The 22,164-nt window shown below is 47.9% G+C and overlaps 1 protein-coding gene across 2 annotated transcripts in view; it reads right to left on the bottom strand.

The window, feature by feature from the left end:
- HIP1 (huntingtin interacting protein 1) overlaps positions 1-22,164 on the bottom strand; it is a 150,845-nt gene that overhangs the window by 19,128 nt on the left and 109,553 nt on the right. For both annotated transcript variants that reach the window (XM_065891783.1, XM_065891785.1), the window contains exons 5-18: positions 16,481-16,561; positions 14,320-14,396; positions 13,793-13,854; positions 10,150-10,290; positions 8,112-8,169; positions 4,634-4,709; positions 4,399-4,539; positions 4,089-4,186; positions 3,662-3,734; positions 2,906-3,089; positions 2,294-2,382; positions 1,803-1,919; positions 708-809; positions 333-476 (exon numbers count right to left, since the gene is read on the bottom strand). In XM_065891783.1, coding sequence (XP_065747855.1) covers positions 333-476; positions 708-809; positions 1,803-1,919; positions 2,294-2,382; positions 2,906-3,089; positions 3,662-3,734; positions 4,089-4,186; positions 4,399-4,539; positions 4,634-4,709; positions 8,112-8,169; positions 10,150-10,290; positions 13,793-13,854; positions 14,320-14,396; positions 16,481-16,561 — 1,443 coding nt within the window. The remainder of the gene's footprint in view (positions 1-332; positions 477-707; positions 810-1,802; positions 1,920-2,293; positions 2,383-2,905; positions 3,090-3,661; positions 3,735-4,088; positions 4,187-4,398; positions 4,540-4,633; positions 4,710-8,111; positions 8,170-10,149; positions 10,291-13,792; positions 13,855-14,319; positions 14,397-16,480; positions 16,562-22,164) is intronic.

The raw sequence follows: 22,164 nt of genomic DNA, 5'->3' as shown, positions 1-22,164 counted from the left end.
CGAGCTGCTGCTAATGAGGCCGAAGCCAGTTAGCTTGACACAGAGAAAAAGCCTTTTTAACTTTGTCCACAGGTGTGTGCCCCTGAGCACAGGAGGCTATGGGGAGGGACCACGGCAGCCCGGCCTCCACCCTTGGGGAGAGAGTGCCAGGTGCATCCCTTCTCATCTGCTCTGTGTGGCATTAGCAGCTATGCCCGCAGAATATTCGCCTTCGCGATCCGGCCAAAGGCCCCAAACCCCTTTCACAGCCCCCCTGCCTCCACACATACACTGCCGAGGCTCATGACTATGAAATTGGACTTGGTCAGCCCCAGTGGGTGTCCGTTACTTGCCTCTGTGCTGGACAGTTTGATCTGGGTGTATTCCAACTGCTGCCGAAGAGTGGACAGTTCCTCCTCCCGAGAAGCCATGGCTTCCACCAGGCCGCCCCGCTCCTTCTCCAGCTCGGCGATCTGGGCGGTCCATTTCGCTTCTGACTGCAGGGCGACCGAGTGGGAAGAGGGAGTTGCTGGGAGAATTAAACTGTCCCCTTTCCGGAGGTCCACACCCACCACCAGGCCACAAGGAATCTGCCCCTTCCCAAGGACACACTGATCCCAGATGGGACCAAGGTGGGCCATGTGCTCATGGTGATGGATGCCAGGTGCCAGCAACACCAAAGCCAGAGATGGAAAAGAATGAGGAAGGGAAAGACAGGTGACGCTTACCTGGGCAGAACTTTTCAGGCTGCCTTGGACAATCTGGAGTTCCTGTTTGCTGGTGGCAAGTTCTTGCTTCAAACTCTCTAGTACTTCCGTCTGTTCTTGAGTCTGAAAGAGAAGAAATACAGGAGCGCTCCCACCTGGGTGGTGGTTTCACGGGATAAACACGTATAAAAATTCCCAAGCTATACTTGTAAGATTTGTATACTCTTTTATATAGAAGCAAGTTTTACCCTGACAAAAAGCAGGGGGAAGGTGAGAGCTCAGTATGTACCCCAAATTTTTTTTCCAGCTTCAGGAAATGTTAAGGGTGGGGGTGGGGTGGGGGGTGGGGAGTTTTAGGGACATTTCCCAAATGTCATGCTTGAGCCCATAATACTAATTAAAGCAGAACGAGATCTTTAATTCAGGCACCCCAACACCCAGTAGGTATAATGCTGACTCACCCCATCTCACCGTCTTGAAACAATTTCCCTTCTTTGATTTCTAAGTGGTGTTTTTCAAAGAGTGGGTTGTGACCCACGAGTAAGAATTCACAGCTAACATTTTTAAAAGAATGCAGTGAACAGAGCTTCCCCCACAAAAAAAATCCACATGCATTCACATAATAAGGATAAGTATTGCTCTGTGAAACTCTGATTTCCATTAGATGTATTTTTCACTTTGGGTCACACGAGAGCGTGAAAGCCACTACTCTAAGTGTGAGGCGTTCCATTTTATCCACCCGACATCTCTTTACTCCAATCGGACCTGCCACCAACCCCAACCCAACTCATGGGAGTTCTGGCTGTGGGTCTTTATAAATGCCACTCCTCTCTGACGTCCACCTGCTTCCACTTCAAAACCTCCTCAAGACTCGTCCTAGCTGATGAGCCCCACTCAACTTCAGACCCTTCATCACATCATGCCTCTAACCCCTTACACATGGGTAACCACGTCCTGTCCTGTACGGTCCCTTGTCACCCTCCCACAGGGCTCTACCTGCTCGTGAAGCAGACGACGAGGTCTTTCAATCTGTGCAGTGCTCAAGGCCCACCTCCATCTCGGACAGACACCCTCCCCCCGCCCCACCACCAATTCCCACCTACTTCTTCTACTCACCTTCCGCTGGGCCTGGTCGCTTACGCGCTGGAAAGAATCCTCTAGCTCTTTTTTCTCTCGTTCCAAATCCACTTGGGCTTGTCTGGCCACGGACACCTGTTTGGTCACCTCTGCATTCTGTAAGAGAAGCACAGTGTCTCGAACTAGCGTATCTCCAGCACAAAGGCCATCTTCCTTCCGGAAGAAATGACGGCATTCAGACTGTGAGTGCCCTAGAGTCGGACACAGACATCACTTTCCCACCTAGAAGGAAGCTGTCACCTTCAGATGCTCAACTATCAACTATTTGCCAAAATGATAAAGATGGGGGATAATGCTAATGCTAGTGGGGCTGGCACCTAAGGTGGAGCTCGAGATACAGGAGGCCAGGGAGCTGCGGTTTCCAAGAAACGGTGGGGACGCCAGCCCTGGAGAAGCCACGTGGTGTAAGTCACCGTCTCCCCCCGTGCAGCGGGGCCTGCGCGTGCCGATGGGGGCGGTGAGGGTCCTACCTTCCGCAGCAGGTCGGCGTGGTTCTGCACCAGCTCGCTGTACTTCTCCTTTAGCTTGCTGTAGCGCTGCTCGTTGGCTTGGGCTTTCCCTGTATCGTCAAGGACCAAGGTGAGGGGTCTGCACTGGCGGGGACCCTCTGCCCTCCTTCCAATAAGCCAGAACCCCTAGAAGATCGTCCCTTTTTTTCACAAGCATATATACCTTCTTCTCCCTCAAAAACCCTACTGAAATAAAGTCCCCTGGGAAGTCTTCTTTAATGAAGAATTCACCTAATTCAAATCCCTCCACTGATGCATGCCTTGAGCATTTCATGCTCGGCATTTACTTTATCAGGGTTTTTGGCTTTTATGCCACGAATTTTCTTAGGCTCCCTCTCCTTCCTCCTCCTCTGTAGCCCCATCTCCGTGTTTGCAGCAGGGCCTCAAGTGGGGCTCTCAACCTGCCCGACACCGATCTGCCCTTCTGACTGGCGACACTGGCATTCACGACGGCCTCCCGGACAGACTCGAGGCGGGGGCTCTGGCGCCTGGCCTCAGCCTCTATCCGGGGTCTCACCGGGCTCCGCCATCCCCGGCCCCACCCTCACGCCCAGCCCGGTGCCAGCCGCTCACTCTCGATCTCCGTCAGGCTCCGCTGAGCCTTCTCCGTGTCCTCTCGCTTCTTCTTGAGCTCGTCCAGCTCGGCCCGTTGGAACTCGCTGTCGTCGGCCGCCTGCTGCCGCAGGTGCTGCTGCTCGGCCAGCTCGGCCTCCAGCTCGCTGATGCGGCCCTTCAGCTGCAGCATGGCTCGATGGCTCTGCGGGAGGGCCCGGGGATGAGCGCTGGGCGGGCCGAGCGGGGCCGACCTGCCACGTCTCCAGCGCCGACCACATCAACACCTGGGTCTTCCTAAGAGGCCCACTCCCAAGGCCTCACGAGAGTGGAGGCTTCTGGTCACTACAAGCCACCCCCCAGCAACAACAGGGGGTGACGGCAGGGGAGTTCTGGTCCTGTTAGAGGGGCCTGGGAGCCGTGATGGACCAGCTGGAATGAAGAAGGAGAGGACATTTGCCGGTCCCAGGGTAAAGCCTCAGCACCAGACACTGCAAAGTGCCAGCAGAGCTACAAGTCAAACCTTCTCGTCGCCAAGTGAGAAGAGTAGGTCTCTCACCGCACAGCTTCACAGCCAGCTGGTGATCACAATTATCTCCCACTATCACAGGGCCCCTGGAGAGCAGCTTAAATGCTGCTCTCAAGGGTAAGTGCACTGGAAATGCATAACGACCTGGTCAAGATGTGGCCCAACAAGGGTGGATGTGAAGCAAATTTAATATTAAAAGCTGTCATGCTCCGGTGAAGCCCAGACGCAGATCAGAGCCCAGTTCATACCTCAGTCTTCATGTTTTCCAGCTGTGCTTTCAGCCCACTGATCTCTCTGTACAGTTGATCAATTAAGTGATCCCTAGGAACAGAAGGACAGCAAGTTTGCTTCCACTGTGCTTCTATTCCTTGCCTTTTAAATGCGAGCTAGGAGACCCAGGGAGGAGGTTAAAAGTCGATGTTAATTTGGGAACAATTCTTTGAAATCCTGTAAGTTATACGCTAAGACTGTCAGTGTTTCCAGATACTAATCTACCATCCACAGGTCCATGGGTATTTCAGCCTCATTCGATTTTCCTCTGGGATTTTAAAGGGGCCAGTATTCGAAGGTTAAGACATTTACCCAAGAATTCCTCTTTGGTTGGGTGTGGCAAGTGAGATCATGGCTTAACTTAGCTTTTGTAACATGTGCTTTAACTCCACAGCCCGGACTCACTTCTCGTCCTTGTTCACGCCATTCTGACTGTTGAAATTGAAGGGATCACTGCTGGAGGAGCTGCCAAAGATGTCATCGAACTTGCTGTCGTATGAATTCTGCGGCGACCAGAAAGGAGTAAGGACAAGGTTAGAGACCCAGAGAGGTCAGCGTGGGTCTCACGAGTGACACGTGGGAACGGATACTTTCTTAATCTGGTTCAGGTCCACTTACGGAGCTTGGGTTAGAAGGTGGCTGAACTTGTCCCAGGTCCTCCTGCCCTCCCCGGGGCCAACGGGAAGGCCTGAGCTTCCTCCTAAGTGGTCCTCACCTGCTGGGAGGCATCCATGTCCATGAGGTCATCCTTCTCTAAGACCGGCTCGCTGTCGGGGGATGAGGCCTCCGCTGGGATCACCACCACGGGGCTGATGTGCTCTGACAGGGCGGAGGCTCGTAGGAAGTTGGGTGGGTTCTGAAAAGGGAAGACACATCCTCAAACCCTGCCCACCTGCCAGCCTCTAAGACAGCCTCCAGGACTCAGCAGCTCCCTGGGTGTGTGGCCTTACCTCTGGCAGCTGAGGGATCTGAATGAGCCGCTTGAAGTACTGAAGGTTGCTGGAGCGGTAGAAGAGATCTTTCAACCTAAGGGTGGAGAAAAGCCTGAGGGCTGCTGGGGGTCTTCACCGGCCCCGAGGAGGGGACACCCTGCTTTCCTACTGCCTGCCCAGCCCCCGGGCACAGGCTGCCAAGGAGATGGGCTCTGTGGTGCTAGGATGAATTATGACGCTGCAGGGAGAGATTATTTATAGCCAGTCCTCACTGACTGGGGGAAGAGTAATTCAAACCACAAAATCCTTTGGAAGCGTAGACAGTCCCAAGACTAATTTCTGCGTCACCGTAGAATATATGCTGTTGTTTGGCAGATGTATCTTCCTAGCAATGTTTGGCTTACAGTAATATTAAAATAAATTTCTGAGGATAAACCAACTAATGATACGAAGAGGGAAGGGAACTTAATTACTAAGGTAGATCTCTTTTTAATGAATTCACCTTATTTGAGAGCTATTTGCTATCTCCTCAACTAGACCATAAGCTTCTAGAAGGCAGAGACTGGGCCCTGCTGAGCTAGGTTTAAAATAGTACCGGGCCAGACATAAAAAGGAACGAAATTGGGTCATTAATAGAGACGTGGATGGACCCAGAGAGTGTCATACAGAGTGAAATGAGTCAGAAAGAGAAAAGCAAATCTCGTAGATTAACGCATACATGTGGAATCTAGAAAAATGGTGTAGATGATCTTATTTGCAAAGCAGAAATAGAGACATAGACATAGAGGACAAATGTATGGATACCAAGGGGGAAAGGGGTGGGGAGGGAGGAATTGGGAGACCAGGATCGATACATATACATTATTGATACTATGTATAAAATAGACAACTGATGGGAACATACTGTATGGCACAGGGAATTCTACCTAATGCATTGTGGTAAAATGGGAGGGAAGTCCAAAGGGAGGGGAATCTGTATGTGTATGGCTGATTAATTCTGTTGTGCAGTGGAGGCTAACATAACATTGTAAAGCAGCCATACTCCAATAAAAATTAATTAAAAAATAAAAATAGGGGCTTCCCTGGTGGCGCAGTGGTTGGGAGTCCGCCTGCCGATGCAGGGGACATGGGTTCGTGCCCCGGTCCGGGAAGATCCCACGTGCCGTGGAGCGGCTGGGCCCGTGAGCCATGGCCACTGAGCCTGCTCGTCCGGAGCCTGTGCTCTGCAACGGGAGAGGCCACAGGGGTGAGAGGCCCGCGTACCACAAACAAACAAACAAAAAAAAATAAAAAAAAATAAAAAAAAAAAATAAAAATAAAGGAGTACCAGGCATGGAGGAATTACTCAGCAATATTGGTTGAAGAAAAACCATTTATACTGTGTCCTAATCTTGGATGAATATGGGAATAAATAAACCCCAATTTTTTCTCTTCCTCAGGTCTCCATTTTGAATCTAAACACTGAAGGCCAACAAAACTGACGGCACCAGACATATTTTCTGAGATATAATAAAAGAGGGTCAGGGATCTCAGCACCCTCTCTCTGCAGCACAGAATTTTCTCCAGCTCAGCCCAATAAACGAAACTCCTGGGGTCTCACGATAACCTTTCAGATGCCAAGGTTAGGACTGTCCCTGTGACATCACTGTTGCTTTCCCCGAATTCGGGGACATGAAGGCCTCAGCTGCCGTGTCTGTGGAAGAGAAGGTGAGGCGGCACTCATGGGAAATGCTTTTATAACCTCAAAAAAATGAAAGGAAACAGAATCACCTGACCACACGTTCCCTGCTTTCTGGGCTGGAGCCAACAGTAATAGGCCCTGCTGCTTTCCTAAGCTACTGGAATTTAACATTCCAGGAAATCGGCCCCAGGGCCTGTCTCCTAGCATTTAATAGGTCATTTTTTATAGAATAAAAATACGAGGCTTTTCAGATGGAACAAGGAAACCGGGAGGATAGCACAATCCCGAACTTGCCCTCTCTGATTGCTGCTCAGGAACCAGCAAAAGAAGCCTAAGCTTGGGATCCGGGGGTTGGGGGTGGGGGTGCGATGCTTTTCCTGCAGTCAAGGGTTAAGAAATTAACAAGGAAAAAACATCATGCTCATGCTTTTCCCGCCCCATCCTCCTGTCTCTCCCTCCATTCCGCTCCTTCTTCTTGGGGCATGCTTAATTGAAAGCTGAGCTGGACTTATCTAGTCACCAATATCTTTTCCCTAATGCACCAGAATAATTTGCCGTTTTGTCAGACAAGCTCTTCCTCTTCTAGACTAGCTGATTAGCTTATTAATTCATTCAAACATGACTGAACGCTATAGGCTTAATTGACTGCTGTGAATCAGGTGCTAGAGGTACAATAATGGGCAAGACAGTCAAACAAAAATAAAGTCATGCTAAGAACCAGGAAGGAAGTAAACAGGGTGCTGTGATGGAGAATATGAGGGTGGGGTTGGAGGAGCAGAAGGTAGGCAAAAAGACCCCACATGAGGGGCCAGAGACTGCCTTTGTGTGGAGGTGACTGAAGATGACCTGGATGGAGCTGGCTAGGCTGGGAGGAGAGCATCCTGAGGACAGGGAACAGCACGTGCTAAGCCTCTGAGCGCAGGCTATGTTCCGGGAACTGGAAGAGGATCTTATGTGGCTGAAACACTTGGAGAACTGGAGACAAGGTCACAGATGGCGGGCAGGGGCCAGATCATGTAGGGGCCTTGCAGACCACAGAGAGGAGCTTCGAATTGATTCTCAGTGTAATCAGAAGCCATTGAAAGGTTCTAAGCAAGGGATTTATGTTTTTACAAGGTCGTTCTAACTGCTGGGTGGGGATAGGATTGCAGAGGGCAGGAGCTGAAATCCAGAGCATCCCGTCCATATCGGAGGGTCCTGGTAGACAGCAATGGAAGTGGAAGAGATGGGAGATATGACCAGAGACAAGACCTCTTTGTCAATTATCATCTGAACTTGCTAATAGATTGGACACGGGGAATGAGGAAAATGGTGAGTTCTGATCTCTGTCCTAAGTGGATGGTGGGCAGCATTTACTGAGATAGAAGGGAAAGAAAAAGGTTTCTGAAGAAAACCTAGAGTTTAGTTTGAGATGTAAGTTTGGTATAGTGATGTCAAATAGACCACCGGGGATGTGAACCTGGAATCCAGAGGTAAGGTTGGGCTGGAGTTATATCTTTGGGAGTTGTCAGCATGTATACGGTATAAAACCATGAGAACTTAGGGAGAAGAAAAACGGAAGAGGATGAAGCCCTGGGAATAAAGCAGGATGACTGAATGAATGAAACTGTCTTTCTCTGTGAGGTTTATTAGAGAACCGATAGCTTCCCCAGCCATTGGTAGCTTTGCTGCCATCTTCTTTTCCTTCGCTTTTTAAAGCATTAAAGCAGATACCCTCACCCCTCGATGATTTAAAAGCAAGTGCTTCCTGCATGGATTAATTGACTTTATAGCACTTTTAGATTCGCCTTCCTTTCTCTCACTTAAGCCGCTTACTTTGTGAACTGCTCCATGAAGCGGTCCCGGTGGCCTTGCAGGGTGTCGGCTGGAAGACCTGGAAGAAATTGGAAAAGACTAAGAGGGAATAGGAGGACCAGAGGGCAGGCAAGACACAGCGGGAAGGGACCATCCCTCCTGGGGCGGGGGGCCAGCCCTGCAGGAAGGCATTCTTGACCTAGAGTTGCCCTGGGACTGGTAACCAAGAGGGCCCAGTGGGGCCAGCAGGGACTCTGGGGCTACTTATCAGTCAGATCTTTCCTTCTGTTTGCTCCTGGACTGCAAGCCACTCTCGACAGAGCAGGATGGAAGTTACGTCGCTGACTACAGCAGCGGTGACCTGACCCAAGCAGCAGGGTGGACCACGGCAGGCCCCAGAGGCGGGCTCCCTCCGGGGAGTTGTGTGCACTGGGCACACTGGGTGAGGCCCAGCACAGACATGAGTCTGGAGAGATCAAGAGAGCCTGCCAGAGACAGGCAAAGACTGCAGGACTGAGACCCTTGGGTTCAGGGGTATATGGGAACTCTCTGAACTATCTCTGCAACTTTTCTGTAGATCTAAATCTATTCGAAAAGAAAATATTTATTTTCAGAAAAGCATATACTGTATGGAGCATCCCTTTTTCCCTGACCACACAGTTCTCGAAGGTCTTGTGTATTGCTCTGCCTTTAAAGAAGGCCTTTAAACCCAAATAATTACCTGTCTCTTATCACAACTCACCACTTTATAGAAGGAAGTGGGGATGTCCTAGTGTGCAACAATGGTTCTGTAGTATCTTAGGAACAAGTTCATCTGTATTCAGAGCTTCTATGCAACTGCCTGCCTTCTTTTCTTGGGATTTAGTCTACCCTCTCTGCTTCCTTCAGACACGCCCCCCTGCTCCAAAACCCTTCTAACCCTTGAACATAGAATTCCAACCTCCCTCCCATGAAACCCTCCTACATTAATGACAGTGATGCTGCTTCCCTTGTTCTGGTCTAAATAACCAGACTAATCCTTGTCAGTGACCTGTTCCAGAGTACCCCTTGTCCTAGACTTCTGCAATAAAACCTTGCTAATATCCATTTGAGTCTTGATTTTTCTCGCTTTTCCATCATCCATGCACTCTGACTGTGTACACCCTTCACGATGGCCACCTCACAGTGTGACCCAGGGACCAGCCACATCAGATTCATCTGGGATATGGTTTAACAATGCAGACCCTGAGGAAGCAGCACCCACACACATCGTTTTAAATAAGAAGCACAACTAACAAACGTAAGGTAGATAGCTAGTGGGAAGCAGCCGCGTGGCACAGGGATATTGGCTCGGTGCTTTGTGACCACCTAGAGGGGTGGGATAGGGAGGGTGGGAGGGAGGGAGACGCAAGAGGGAAGAGATATGGGAACATATGTATAACTGATTCACTTTGTTATAAAGCAGAAACTAACACACCATTGTAAAGCAATCATACCCCAATAAAGATGTTAAAAAAAATATATATATATATATATTCCTAAAAAAAAAAAAAAAGAAGCACATAAACGGATAAGAATGTCCACAAGACCAGTAGTTTCCAAAATACATTCCGTGAAACTATCCCAAGGATCTGTGGCTAGGGGAGGTATGGCCTTCCATTGATTTGAGCAGCCGTTTTATATTTTACATTTCTCCACAAAAACCCATTTGTGCAAAGAGACTGCGCTGATGAACTCTTTGGAAACTGATGCCTTTGCTCCTGTGGGTCTAGGCCGGGTCTGTCCTCATCTGTGTGGTCTGCAGCATACATGACACACATAGATGTTGACATGGTAGAGCTGGAGGTGGAGGGTGAGGACCACCCTGAGTCACGGCTGTGGCAGGCCAGGTGCTTCCCTGAGCACAGCAAGGCTTGGCCCTGCTCTTCTATTCTCAAGACAGCCGGGAGCTCCAGGGCCTTCTGGGTCAGGAGCAGAAAGCCAAGGGCACTGGGGGCAGCTGCTTCCCTCCAGGGACAGCCTCAGGCTGTGAACCTCCTTCCAGCCAGAAGTTTCCAGAGATCAAGCCCCGTATACTCACAGGAGTGGAGTTTGAAGAGAAGTTTGACAGTGTAATCATAGAGGTGGCTGCAGTCCAAGATGACCTGGATCAGCGGGGCTAGGCGGCACTGCCCGGCTGTCGTCACTGACACGGAACGGGACATGTCCAGGGAGTTGAACACTAGGGGACAGAAAGGGGAGAGGCAGCAGAGCTAGGAAATTAGAGGCGAACTTCTCAGACGGGAGAAGGCAGGAGTCTAACACACGAGGACCTATTCTGTGCAATCATGATCTCATGTGATGCATCTAACCCTTTCAGCACTCCTATGGGGTAGCTAAGAGTATCGCCATCATACAGGGGAGTAAGTAACTTGAAGGTGATCACAAAGCCAAGAAGCGGTTTTGCTGAGAGATGGTGAGTTAAAAGCCAGAGCCCCAGTGGCCAGCGACGTCTAGACCAGGAGCCTGTGGCCCTGGCAGCCAAGATGCTCTGTGTGTCACAAACAGGTGAAATGAACTTGATCTACTCTGTGCACAGCCCGGCGGGAGGGATTTACTGGGGGAGCATCCCGAACGCCTCCTTCCGGTCTCAGGAGCTTCATGCTTCCTCCCCCACCTCCCTCCAATATGGGCAGGAAGAACACATCCCCTTTTAAGGTTTCTGATTTAATGGGGAGGTGGGCTCTTGTTCAAGGGAAGCCCTCCGTTTTATGGGGAATCAGTATTTCAGGATCGAAAGGGGCTTTTGACAGCCAATCCAGCCCTCTGTCTCAGGCATGAACTTGGTCTCACGGTGATCTTGACCCTGAGAAGCACCCAATCTGGTGGTGCAATAGAAAACATGTGGGGAAACTATCAAACATTGATCAGAACACGAAGAAGGAAATAATTCAGCCTTGGCTTCCTACTGGCTTGTCACAGGGTTCTTGGAACACCACAAGGGGGGAAATGCAGGAACCCTGGTGGACAGTCGGAGGAGAGGCTGCAAGGACCCAGGGCAAGGAGCCAGGAAGAGGACGAACCATCAGGATCAAGGCTGACGGAGGTCCTTGGGGAAGCCGGTCAACGAAAGTACTGCCCTCCACTCTCCCGGGCTCCAGAAAGCAAGCTGCTCCCACAGACCCCTCCACGTTAACCCCCTGCCCCTTGCCCCTAGCTCCTAAACCAAGCACCTAGATGCCTGGCCGTGGACCCTGAGTGCACACCACTGGCCAGGCCTGATTTCCTCCCTGCAGAGGCTGCCCACCACCTCCGGAGACCCTGCACGTGGCCGGCACCAAAAGACTTTCCCTGCAGTCCCTCAATGAGTGGGACTGCCCCGGAGGAAAGCCCAGAGCCACTGTGTTCGGCCTTCCCGGGCTGTACTAGTCCCTGTTAACAAGCTTAGTCTGTCAAGTGAAAGAAAAAAAAAAACCCAAACGGTTCTAATTAAAAGGCAGCTTTTCTTCTTGACACAAATTAAAAGCAGCTGTCACTGCGAGGCAGCCATCCCCAAATCTCCTGGCTTCCTTAGGCTCCACACTGGCAAGGAACCCCAGGCCGCTCCATCTCCCGGCCTGCCTGCCGCTTTCCAGGAATGCCCCTTGGCATCTAGTAACATCTAGAGCTGTGTGACTGCGGGCAAGTTACTCAACCTCTCTGTGCCTCCAGATGCTTTTCTGTAAGATGCAGATGGTTCTAATAGCACATACCTCTTAAGGGTCTTGTAAGGAGGTCTCGTAAGGATTAAATGAGAATGTCCTATAAAGTTCATGGCAACAGTGCAGTGGTCCTTCCCATTTGCTTTGAGATTGATTAAAATCACCTGGGGAAATTTGAAAACTACTAATGTCTGCCTGCAACTCCTCCATGCCCCCCCCCCACCCCCATCTTTTTTAATTGGTCTGGGGTAGGGTTGGGGCATTAGTGGGTTTCAAAAGCCCCCCCCCAAAAAAAAAAAAAAAAGCCCCCCCAGGTGATTCTAATATGCAGCCAGGGTTGAAAACTATTTTCTAGCTCAGCGCTTCTCAAACTGTAGCATGCATCAGGATCCCCCCATAGATCACTCCAGTAGAATTCTGTGATGATGGAAAGGCTCTGTACGTGTGTCCAATATGCTAGCCACGTGTGGCTGCTGAGTGCCTGCAATGTGGTGAGTGCAACTGAGGCCCTGACTTTTGAATGTTACTTAATCGTAATTAATTTAAATAGTCACACGTGGCCAGTGGCAACACTGTTGGACAGTGCAGACTTGGGGAGTTTGTTAAAACAGACGGCTGGGCCCCACCCGCAGAGATTCTAATTCAGAAGGTCTGGGGTGGGACCCGAGAGTGTGCATTTCTAATACGTTCTCAGGGGATGCCGATGCTGCTGGTCCAGGGACCACACTTTGAGAATCACTGCAAGTGCACCAAATAAATGTTAATTGTAATTGGCCCACGTTTCCCGCATTTGAAAATGCAGGGCCTCCTTCCGAAGGTTCTGGTCCCAATCTTACAGGGTCACAGACTAGGACTCAGGAGCTGGAAAGACTTCTTCTAATACCAGCTCTCTCGATTTCTGTGGCTCACAAGAGGTGACTGAGGATGGGGGGCAGGTGGGGAAACGTGTAGAGGACGCTCTTGATTCCGAATCACTGCTCTCTGGGGGATGAGAAAAACACCGCCATTTAACGATGGAAGAGTTTGTGCGAAGACTTGGGGGAGCTCTCTCTAGAAAACTCTAGCTAATTCTCCCCAGATAATTCCAGAGCATTCAGCTGGATGTCGACAGTATTTTTTAAAAATAAATTTATTTATTTATCTATTTATTTTTGGCTGAGTTGGGTCTTTGTTGCTGCGCACGGGCTTCTCATTGCAGTGGCTTCTCTTGTTGGAAGCACAGGCTCTAGAGCGCAGTCTCAGTAGTTGTGGCTCGCTGGCTCTAGAGGGCAGGCTCAGTAGTTGTGGCACATGGGCTTAGTTGCTCTGCGGCACGTGGGATCTTCCTGGACCAGGGCTCGAACCCGTGTCCCCTGCATTGGCAGGCAGATTCGTAACCACTGCACCACCAGGGAAGCCCGTTGACAACATTTTATGAACTCTGTCCACTTGTTGTTTCTTCACTGCTGTTCATGCAGAAAGCAAGCATTCTAAACTTGGTTGTTGAGCACTTGCTATATGCCAGGCATGGGGCTAGAACAGAGGTGAGCAGGCATGGTTCCTGATTTTTGAGGAGGAGCTCAGCATCTATTGCTAATAACCCAAGTGATCAATGCATACGGAAACAGAGCCAGGTATCACGGGATGCTGGGGCAGAAAGGGTGACTGTGCAGGCCACCTGGGCAGAAATACACCCTGAGGGCCAGCCCAGCTGAGTAGCACACAAGCCTGGGCCAAAGGACCAGCCAGTGCTGGGGCCACAGTCTAGGGTCTGTCAGAGGCCGGAACTGTCTTTGGACTCTTGGAGGCCTAGGCTTAGCAGGGAGGCCAGCAGGGTGGGGATCGCGGTCTTTCCGCTCATGTGAAAATGCCCTTGGGCTTCAGCCCCTCCTTGCACCAGGGCCAAAAGAACAGACACAGTGAGGGCAGCTCCATCTCCCTGGCCATGAACTGCATAACTTGTATGGAGACGGGGGCTAGGCCAGCTGGTCCAAGCAGGGAACCAGGCTGGGGGTTAGGTGAATGCCCAGGAAAGCCTGGGCCAGACGGGAGGGAGAGACTCACCAGTTTGGAAGAGGTTAAGTTCACACTCCAGGTAGTCGAACATTTCCACCGTCAGCTGGAAACTGGACCCAAGAGGAAAGAGAGCTTATACTCCACGGCCCGAGGCCAGCGCTCCACCTGTCCCGGCCCCCAAGCCCTGTACTGCCGCCAGTGTACACGTGCACACACAGACACACACAGACACGCACACACACACACACACACACACCAGCTTCAATTCTTAGCCCCAAACTAAGTGGATATTAAGGCCATTGGAAGATCAAGCAGGGTGAATTCAACAGTGAAAGCAGCAAAGAAAGAGGGGAGAGGGGCACAGAGAAGGGAGGCCTGGAGTGGGAGGTGCCCTGGAAGGGTTCTTGAGAAGGCACCAGGAGTAAGTGGCCCCAAGGTCAAGTCACTCAGGGGCTTTAGTCCCCACCCCAGCCACTGCCCTTGCCCTCAGGTCCTCTGTGACCCTAACCGGAAGTGACAGCATCTACCCAAGCTTTCTCTCTCATCGAGTCCAGAATGTGAGGACAGCCACTTACAAGTTGTTAACATCACTCTCTCCGGCCTCGTCCAGCTGCCGGTCACTCATCTGAAGGTTGCCTGGGAACCTAGGATTCTGGAAGGGAGGCAGAGGAAGTCAGAATAGGGCACCTCAAGAGCTCTCTATACAGACCAACTAAGCCGACATCAAGCAAGCCAGCCCCGCTGAGCTCGGGCTGCAGCAGGTGGATTCTGCTTGGTACAGGTGCCTGCGTGCTCCCTGGGGAGGTGTGGCAGCGCTTACAGCCTCACACACGCACACACAGGTCCTGTGATTGGTTCACGGCAAAGAACACCCACCGCCCATCATCATAGGGGAAGGCTTCATCCCAACCCTGGGACCTGGGGGAGGGCCCCTCACTCGCAGCCCGTGCCACAGACATCTTCACTGTGGTGCAATGACACTGAGCGTGTGAGAGCAGTCGGTCTTCAACTTGACACCCACACCATGCAGGCAGTGCAGCCTTTGCTTATTTCCAATATGTTCTGAATACTATCCAGGCTTCCCGCTGCCCTCTGGCCATCTCCTGAAGCGGCTATTGTGAGCTCAGGGCCGGCAAACCCATTCTCACATTAACTTTAGCAAAACATAATCAGTAAAATAAACTTGAAGGCTGGAAAATATTACATCGAGCACCCACACAGTCAGGGGAAGTTATGTGGGATCATCAGCTGTCGAGTATCTGTATCCTGCTCTCTTCCTCGGTGTGGTCTGTCTGGAGCGGGTGGAACACAGGGCAGCAGGGCAGGTGGAGGGGAGCACAGAGAGATGGGTGGCCAGTCCACCAAGGGGGCTCTAAATGCCAGTGTGAGTTCTTCAGGCTCTGAAGAAAGAAATCCTCCACGCCGGCACCTCCGTCTCTGGCTGTAACACCCGGCGCTCTGCCCTTGCAGCCCCTTCCTGCCCTCAGGCCCACCACCCCTGCTTATCTGCCTCAGAGACTCAGGCCGGTGCCTTTATCCTTCCGGTCGCGTTTACTTCCTCATTCAGTCGGGACATTATGATGACCTGGTCCCCTTCTCCATTTCCACCGCCAGCTCCCTAATTCTGGCCATTTTCCCTCCCACCTGGCATGCCATTCTTCCTTACCTCCTATGTGCCTCATACCCACCCTTCAAGGGCCACCTCAAGACCCACTTCCTTCATTCTGCCCTTTAGGATGCCATATCCCTCCATCATTTCAAAACGTCCCTGGCGACTTTTCTGCAGGCACACATACCTGCCCGGCACTATTACACAGCTACTGCAAGTGTATAAGCTTCTCTCTCCGACAGATCTGTAAACGCCTAAAGAGTAGACCCTTTTTTCTTAATCTTATATGCCACTTGGCACACATGCATTTTTTACATGCATTAAGTGTGTAAGAAATACCAGCTAGGGCTTCCCTTGTGGCGCAGGGGTTAAGAATCCACCTGCCGATGCAGGGGACACGGGTTCAAGCCCTGGTCCGGGAAGATCCCATGTGCCGCAGAGAAACTAAGCCCGCGCGCCATAACTACTGAGCCTGCGCCCTAAAGCCTGCGAGCCACAACTACTGAAGCCCGCGCTCCTAGAGCTCGTGCTCCGCAACAAAAGAAGCCACTGCAACGAGAAGCCTGCGCACTGCAACGAAGAGTAGGCCCCGCTCGCCACAATTAGAGAAAGCCCACATGCAGCAAAGAAGACCCAATGCGGCCAAAAATAAATACTAATAAATAAAATAAAATTCAAAAAATCTTATATAAAAAAAAGAAATATCAGCTAAAGTCATATCTTGATTAGAAGGTCCTGTGTGGAAACTTACTATATAAATGGAAGGCGTTGTTTCTATTAACAGTCAAGTCAGTGCTTCTGAAGTATTTTTATAAGGCCACCTGGTGGATCGGGTTCCTCTTTCTATTTGCAAAATGGGGAACAAAAGGTGCAGAAGACCTGGGCCAAAATCCCAGGCCCCTTGTCACATCCCAGGGGCCTGACTGCAGTTACTCTATAAAACGTTTCCTCTTACATAGCTGGGATATGGTGTGAACACTCCCTAAGAAGCCAGGCTGTCTCATTACCTGGAAAACCTGACAATTAAGCCCAGCCAGGTGTGAGGAGACAGGGCGGGGAGGTGGGGGAAGCAGGGGCGGGGGGAGTGCATGGCTGGCAGTGGCAGCAGGATTGTTGCAAAGACTCACTTTGGTGTGGTACTCCATCTTCGTTCTCAGCAGTTTGAGGTAGATGCTGCAAAGCTGCCCATACCCCTCACTCAGGTGGCCCTTTCAGGATGAGGAAAGAAAGTGGGGTGTCAACACGAAGAACATTGGTTTGAAAGATCTACAGCCAGGATTTCTTTTTGAAAGAATATATATTTTGTGTGAGTATGAAAATAACATACATCCACTGTTGAAAATTTGGAAAACGTAAAAAAGTACATATGCAAACAAATCACTCTTAACCTAACCACCAGATAGAATCATATATACACTATTGATACTATGTATAAAATAGATAACTAATGAGAACCTACTATATAGCACAGGGAACTCCACTCAGTGCTCTGTGGTGACCTAAGTGGGAAAGAAATCCAAAAAAGAGGGGATGCATGTATACACATTGCTGATTCACTTTACTGTACAGTAGAAACTAACACAATACTGTAAAGCAACTATACTCCAACAAAAATTAAAAAAAAGAACTACAATGAGATACCACCTCACGTCTATTAGGAAAGCTAATATCAAAAAAAAAAAGTGCTGGGGAGGATGTGGAGAAATTGGTACCCTTGGACACTGTTAGTGGGGATGTAAAATGGTACAGCAACTGTGGAAAACAGCATGGCAGCTCCTCACAAAACTACAAATAGAATTACCATGTGATCCTGAAATTCCGTCTCTCAGTATATACTCAAATGAATTGAAAGAAGGATCTTGAAAATACTTGCACACCCATGTGCACAGAAGCATTATTTACAATAGCTAAAACATGGAGGCAACCAAAGTGTCCATCAACAGATGAATGAATAAACAGAATGCGATGTACTCATACAACGGAATATTATTCAGTCTTAAAAAGGAAAGTCTGACACGTACTACAACATGAATGAATCTTGAGTACATTATGTTAAGTGAAATAATCCGGTCACAAAAGGACAAATCGTGTATGATTCCATTTATATGAGGTACTTAGATTAGTAAAAAATCTTGAGACAGAAAGTAAAACGGTGGTTTCTAGGGGCTGGAGGTGGGGAGGGGAATGGGGAGTTATTGTTTAATGGATATAGATTTCCAGTTTTACAAGATGAAAAATTTCAGAGATGGATGGTGAGATGATTATACAACAATATGAACGTACTTAATACCACTCAACTGTACACTTAAGAAATGCTTAAGGTAGTAAATTTCATGTTATGTGTATTTTACCACAATAAAAATTTGGAAAAATTTTAATAAAATGTTGATATACATTGAAAAACGAAATTAGAAAGAACATTTGGAAAATGTAAAAAAGTGCATATGCAAACAAATCACCCTTAACCTAACCACCAGATACAATCATGGCTAACATTTTGGGGTTCACAAGGTTATTTTTTCAATTTAAACAGAGTTAATTTTTTAGGGGAGTTTTAGGGTCACAGCGAAATGGAACAGAAAGTACAGATTCCCCATGTCCCCCCCATCCCCACACATACACAGCCTCTTCCACTGTTAACATCGCTCACCAGAGTGGGACATTTGTTATAATTGGTGAGCCTGACGCATTGTTATCATCCAAAGTAAGTTTACGTTAGGGTTCACTCTTGGTGCTGTACGTCCTATGGGTTTTGACAAATGTATAATGACATGGATTTACCATTATAGTATCATACAGAGTATGATACTGCCCTAGAAATCCTCTGTGCTCCACCTTTATTTTAAAAGATAAAATGGGATCAATATGGTTTTTTTCACTTAATATACTGCAATTTTTTCCATCTTCTTAAATTTTCTTCTGTATCATTATTTTTCGTGACTACCCAGTACATTTTAAGTCTGTACTGTAATTTACCAGACCAGCTCCCTACTGTTGTGTGTTTTAATTGTAGCCAAGTTTTTCTATGTAAACTATGTTTCGATGAACATTCTTACAGTATCATCTTGTGTACAAACATCCTTTGGGTAAATTCTGGACGATGTTTCTCATTTAAGAACCTTAAGTCTCCCATCCTTAGTAATCACAGTCTGACTACAGGCTATCTCCTTCCTTTTGTCTCTCTATCTAAACACAGGAGAACAAACACCTCCTCCAGATGGATTTCAACAGACTAAGAGTATCTATGGTATTATACCTGGGATGGGGGTTTGAAATGGGACTAAACCCAGCTGGTAAAGAAGAAGCCTTCCCATGGAGTCTGCCCATGCAGTCATGTCCTAGGTGCCTGGGCAGAAGCTAGGCTTAGCAGACTCCCCATTATATACAAAAGAAAAGGGAAATGGGGCACAAAGAACCTTAAACTGAATAACTGTGGCTCCCACGTGACTCTTGACTTCTACATTTTCTTCTAAGTGCATCTACATCCTCTAGCGTAGAGGAATCCTTTGAAAGGTGCCTCAAGGGGCACCAAAGAGAGTTGAGTAATCAAAGGAGTTTAAAAACATCAATGCCAGAGATGACAGTATTGCATAATGTATTAATTTTCTACGAAAATTCGTATTTTATGATATACTTGTTCATTATAGAAAAATCAGAAAGTAGTGAGAAGTAGAAAAAGCAAAAATATGCTCATCATCAAAGACAACTATACTTCATGTGAAAATGTATGAGGATCAAGAAGGTGGGGACCTCCCTGGTGGTGCAGTGGTTAAGAATTCGCCTCCTAATGCAGGGTACGTGGGTTAGATCCCTGGTCAGGGAACTAGATCCCACATGCATGCTGCAACTAAGAGTTCCCATGCCACAACTAAGGAGCCCGCTGGCTGCAACTAAGGAGCCCACCAGCCACAGCTAAGACCCGGCACAACCAAAAATAAATAAATAAAATGAATAAAAAATTTAAAAATGGATTATATTAAAAAAAAAGTAAAAGGTGAATGGATCAAAGACTTAAATGTAAAATGCAAAACTATAAAACTCCTAGAAGATCACAAAGGAGAAAACCTGGATGACCTTGAGTATGGTGATAACTCTAGATACAACACCAAAGGCACAATCCATGAAAGAAATAATTGATAAGCTGGGCTTCACTAAAATTAAAAACTTCTACTCTGGGACTTCCCTGGTGGCGCAGTGGTTAAGAATCCGCCTGCCAATGCAGGGGACATGGGTTCGAGCCCTGGTCCAGGAAGATCCCACATGTTGCAGAGCAACTAAGCCCATGAGCCACAACAACTGAGCCCACACACTGCAACTACTGAAGCCTGCGCGCTCTAGCGCCCGTGCTCCGCAACAAGAGAAGCCACAGCAGTGAGTAGCCCGCGCAACACAGAGTAGCCCCCACTCGCCGCAACTGGAGAAAGCCCACGCGGCAACTGAGACCCAACATGGCAAAAACAAACAAACAAACAAAGAAAAACTTCTACTCTGCAAAAGACACTGTCAAGAGAATGAGAAGATAAGCCACAGACTGGGAGAAAATATTTGCAAAAGACATATCTGATAAAGGACAGTTATCTAAAACATACAAATATACTCCTAAAACTCAACAATAAGAAAACAAACAATCCAGCTAAAAAAATGGGCCTAAGACCTTAACAGAAACCGTATGAAAGATGTTTAGATGGTCAATAAGCATATGAAAAGATGCTCCACATCCTATGTCAACAGGGAAATGCAAATTAAAACAATGAAACACCACCACATACCTATTAGAATGGCCGAAATCCAGAACACTGACAACACCAAACACTGATGAGGATGCAGAGCAACAGGGACTCGCATTCACTGCTGGTGGGAATGCCAAGTGATACGGCCACTTTGGAAAATAGTTTGGTGGTTTCTTACAAAACTAAACATACTATTACCATACGATTCAACTATGGAGCTCCTTGGTTTTCACCCAAAGGAGTTGAAAACTTAAGTCCACACAAAAACCTGCACACGGATGTTTGTAGCAGCTTTACTCATAATTACCAAAATTTGGAAGCAACCAGGATGACCTCCAGTAGGTGAATGGATACATAAACTGTGATCCATCCAAACAGTGGAATATTACTGAGCAGTAAAAAGAAATGAGCTATCAAGCCATGAAAAGACATGGAGGAAACTTAATTGAATATTACTACGTTGAAAGAAGCCAGTCTGAAAAGACTACATACTATATGATTCCAACTATATGACATCTGGAAAAGGTAAAACTATGGAGACTATAAAAAGATCAGTGGTTGCCAAGAGTTGGGGGGTGGGGGTGGGGGGGTGGAATGAGTAGGGGTGGGGTGGGATGAACAGGTAGAGCACAGAGGATTTTTAAGTCGGTGAAAATAACCTGTATGATGGATACATTTGTCCAAACCCACAGAATGTACACCACCACAAGTGAACTGTAATATAAACTATGGACTTTGGTGATTGTGATGGATGTGTCAGTAGGTTCATCCATTAGGCGAGGCTATGCATGTGTGGGGGCAGGGCAGGTATGTGGAAACTCTGTACTTTCCACTCAATTGTTCAGTGAACCTAAAACTGCTGTTTAAAAAAATAAGATCTTAATTTAAAAAAAAAAAGTAAAAGAAGTTTCTAACTTCAGAAACTCTTAGTCAAATGGAAGAGACAGACTACATAGGAAAAAAGACCTAAAAGAATTCTATTTTGGATAACAAGGCAGGCAGGCTAGGTAACTGGGTTGACTTTCCCACTGAAAACTACTAACAATATTGAGTGGAATATTAAAAATGCTTTGAAGGCATTAATGAACTTGCAAGAGAGTAAGAAATCCTCAGGCCAGGAACTGAGTAATTCAGATATTCAGAGAGCAAATGACTTGATGGGGTCAGGGAATGGTGGGGAGGGGGCACTTTGCCACACCAAGTGAACCTGAGTTTTGGTTTTCTGGGCCTTAAGGCCCAGGTGGTGAACAGGAGGCAGGGCTCTCACCTGCGCAACTTGAGGAGTCTAGTGGAAGAGCCAAAAGACTTCCTCCGCTGTGCAGGGGAATTAAGGGTAAATTGGAAATAACACACATGTACTCCTGCACTGAAGGAGTCGCCCCTGAGGACTGCAAAGAAAATCTACTGCCTTAAACCACTGTTGTGATCAGAGGGCGGAAAAAACTACTGCTGAGAATTGGACCCGTGAGCCAGTCCTCAAGGGGATCTGCTCAGAATTCACATAACTTTTAAGCTGAGAATTTAATTTAGAGTGATCTTAATGGATGCAAGTGCCAATTCCCTCTGGAGGAAGCTGCCTTTGTTAGAATTCAAAGAATTCCCACCAAAAAAATCTCCAGGAAAATGAGCAGCTCACAGTAGAAAAGTAACTAAATACAAAAAGAAACTACATAGCAGGAGCAAAATTCATCAAAACAACAGATGGCAGAAACAGACCTCTAAGGGCTTTAGATACTAGAATTATAAAAAGTGATATATAAAACCACTATATTTAACAAGCCTAAAAAAAATTAGAGACTGTTTCAAAATATATGCAGGGCACAATAAATTATAAAGAATGCCAAGCAGATTAGAAAAAACCAAACCAAACCAAACCTAAAATTCCAAGAAATGAGAATGATACTAAAATTGAAAACCTTATGGAGAGGTTTAGCAACAGATTAGACCCAGCTGAAGAGGGAATAAGTGAACTGAAAGCTAGATTTACTGAAATTATCCAGAATGCAGTATAGAGACAAACAAACAGGTAGAAAAAAATCAAATAGTGGTTTAAAGACATGGGGAATAGAGTGAGAAAGTCT

The sequence above is a fragment of the Phocoena phocoena genome, chromosome 15 (genome assembly GCF_963924675.1).
Source record: "Phocoena phocoena chromosome 15, mPhoPho1.1, whole genome shotgun sequence".
NCBI classification, from domain to species: Eukaryota; Metazoa; Chordata; class Mammalia; order Artiodactyla; family Phocoenidae; genus Phocoena; species Phocoena phocoena.
This window is presented reverse-complemented; position numbering and strand designations above follow the sequence as displayed.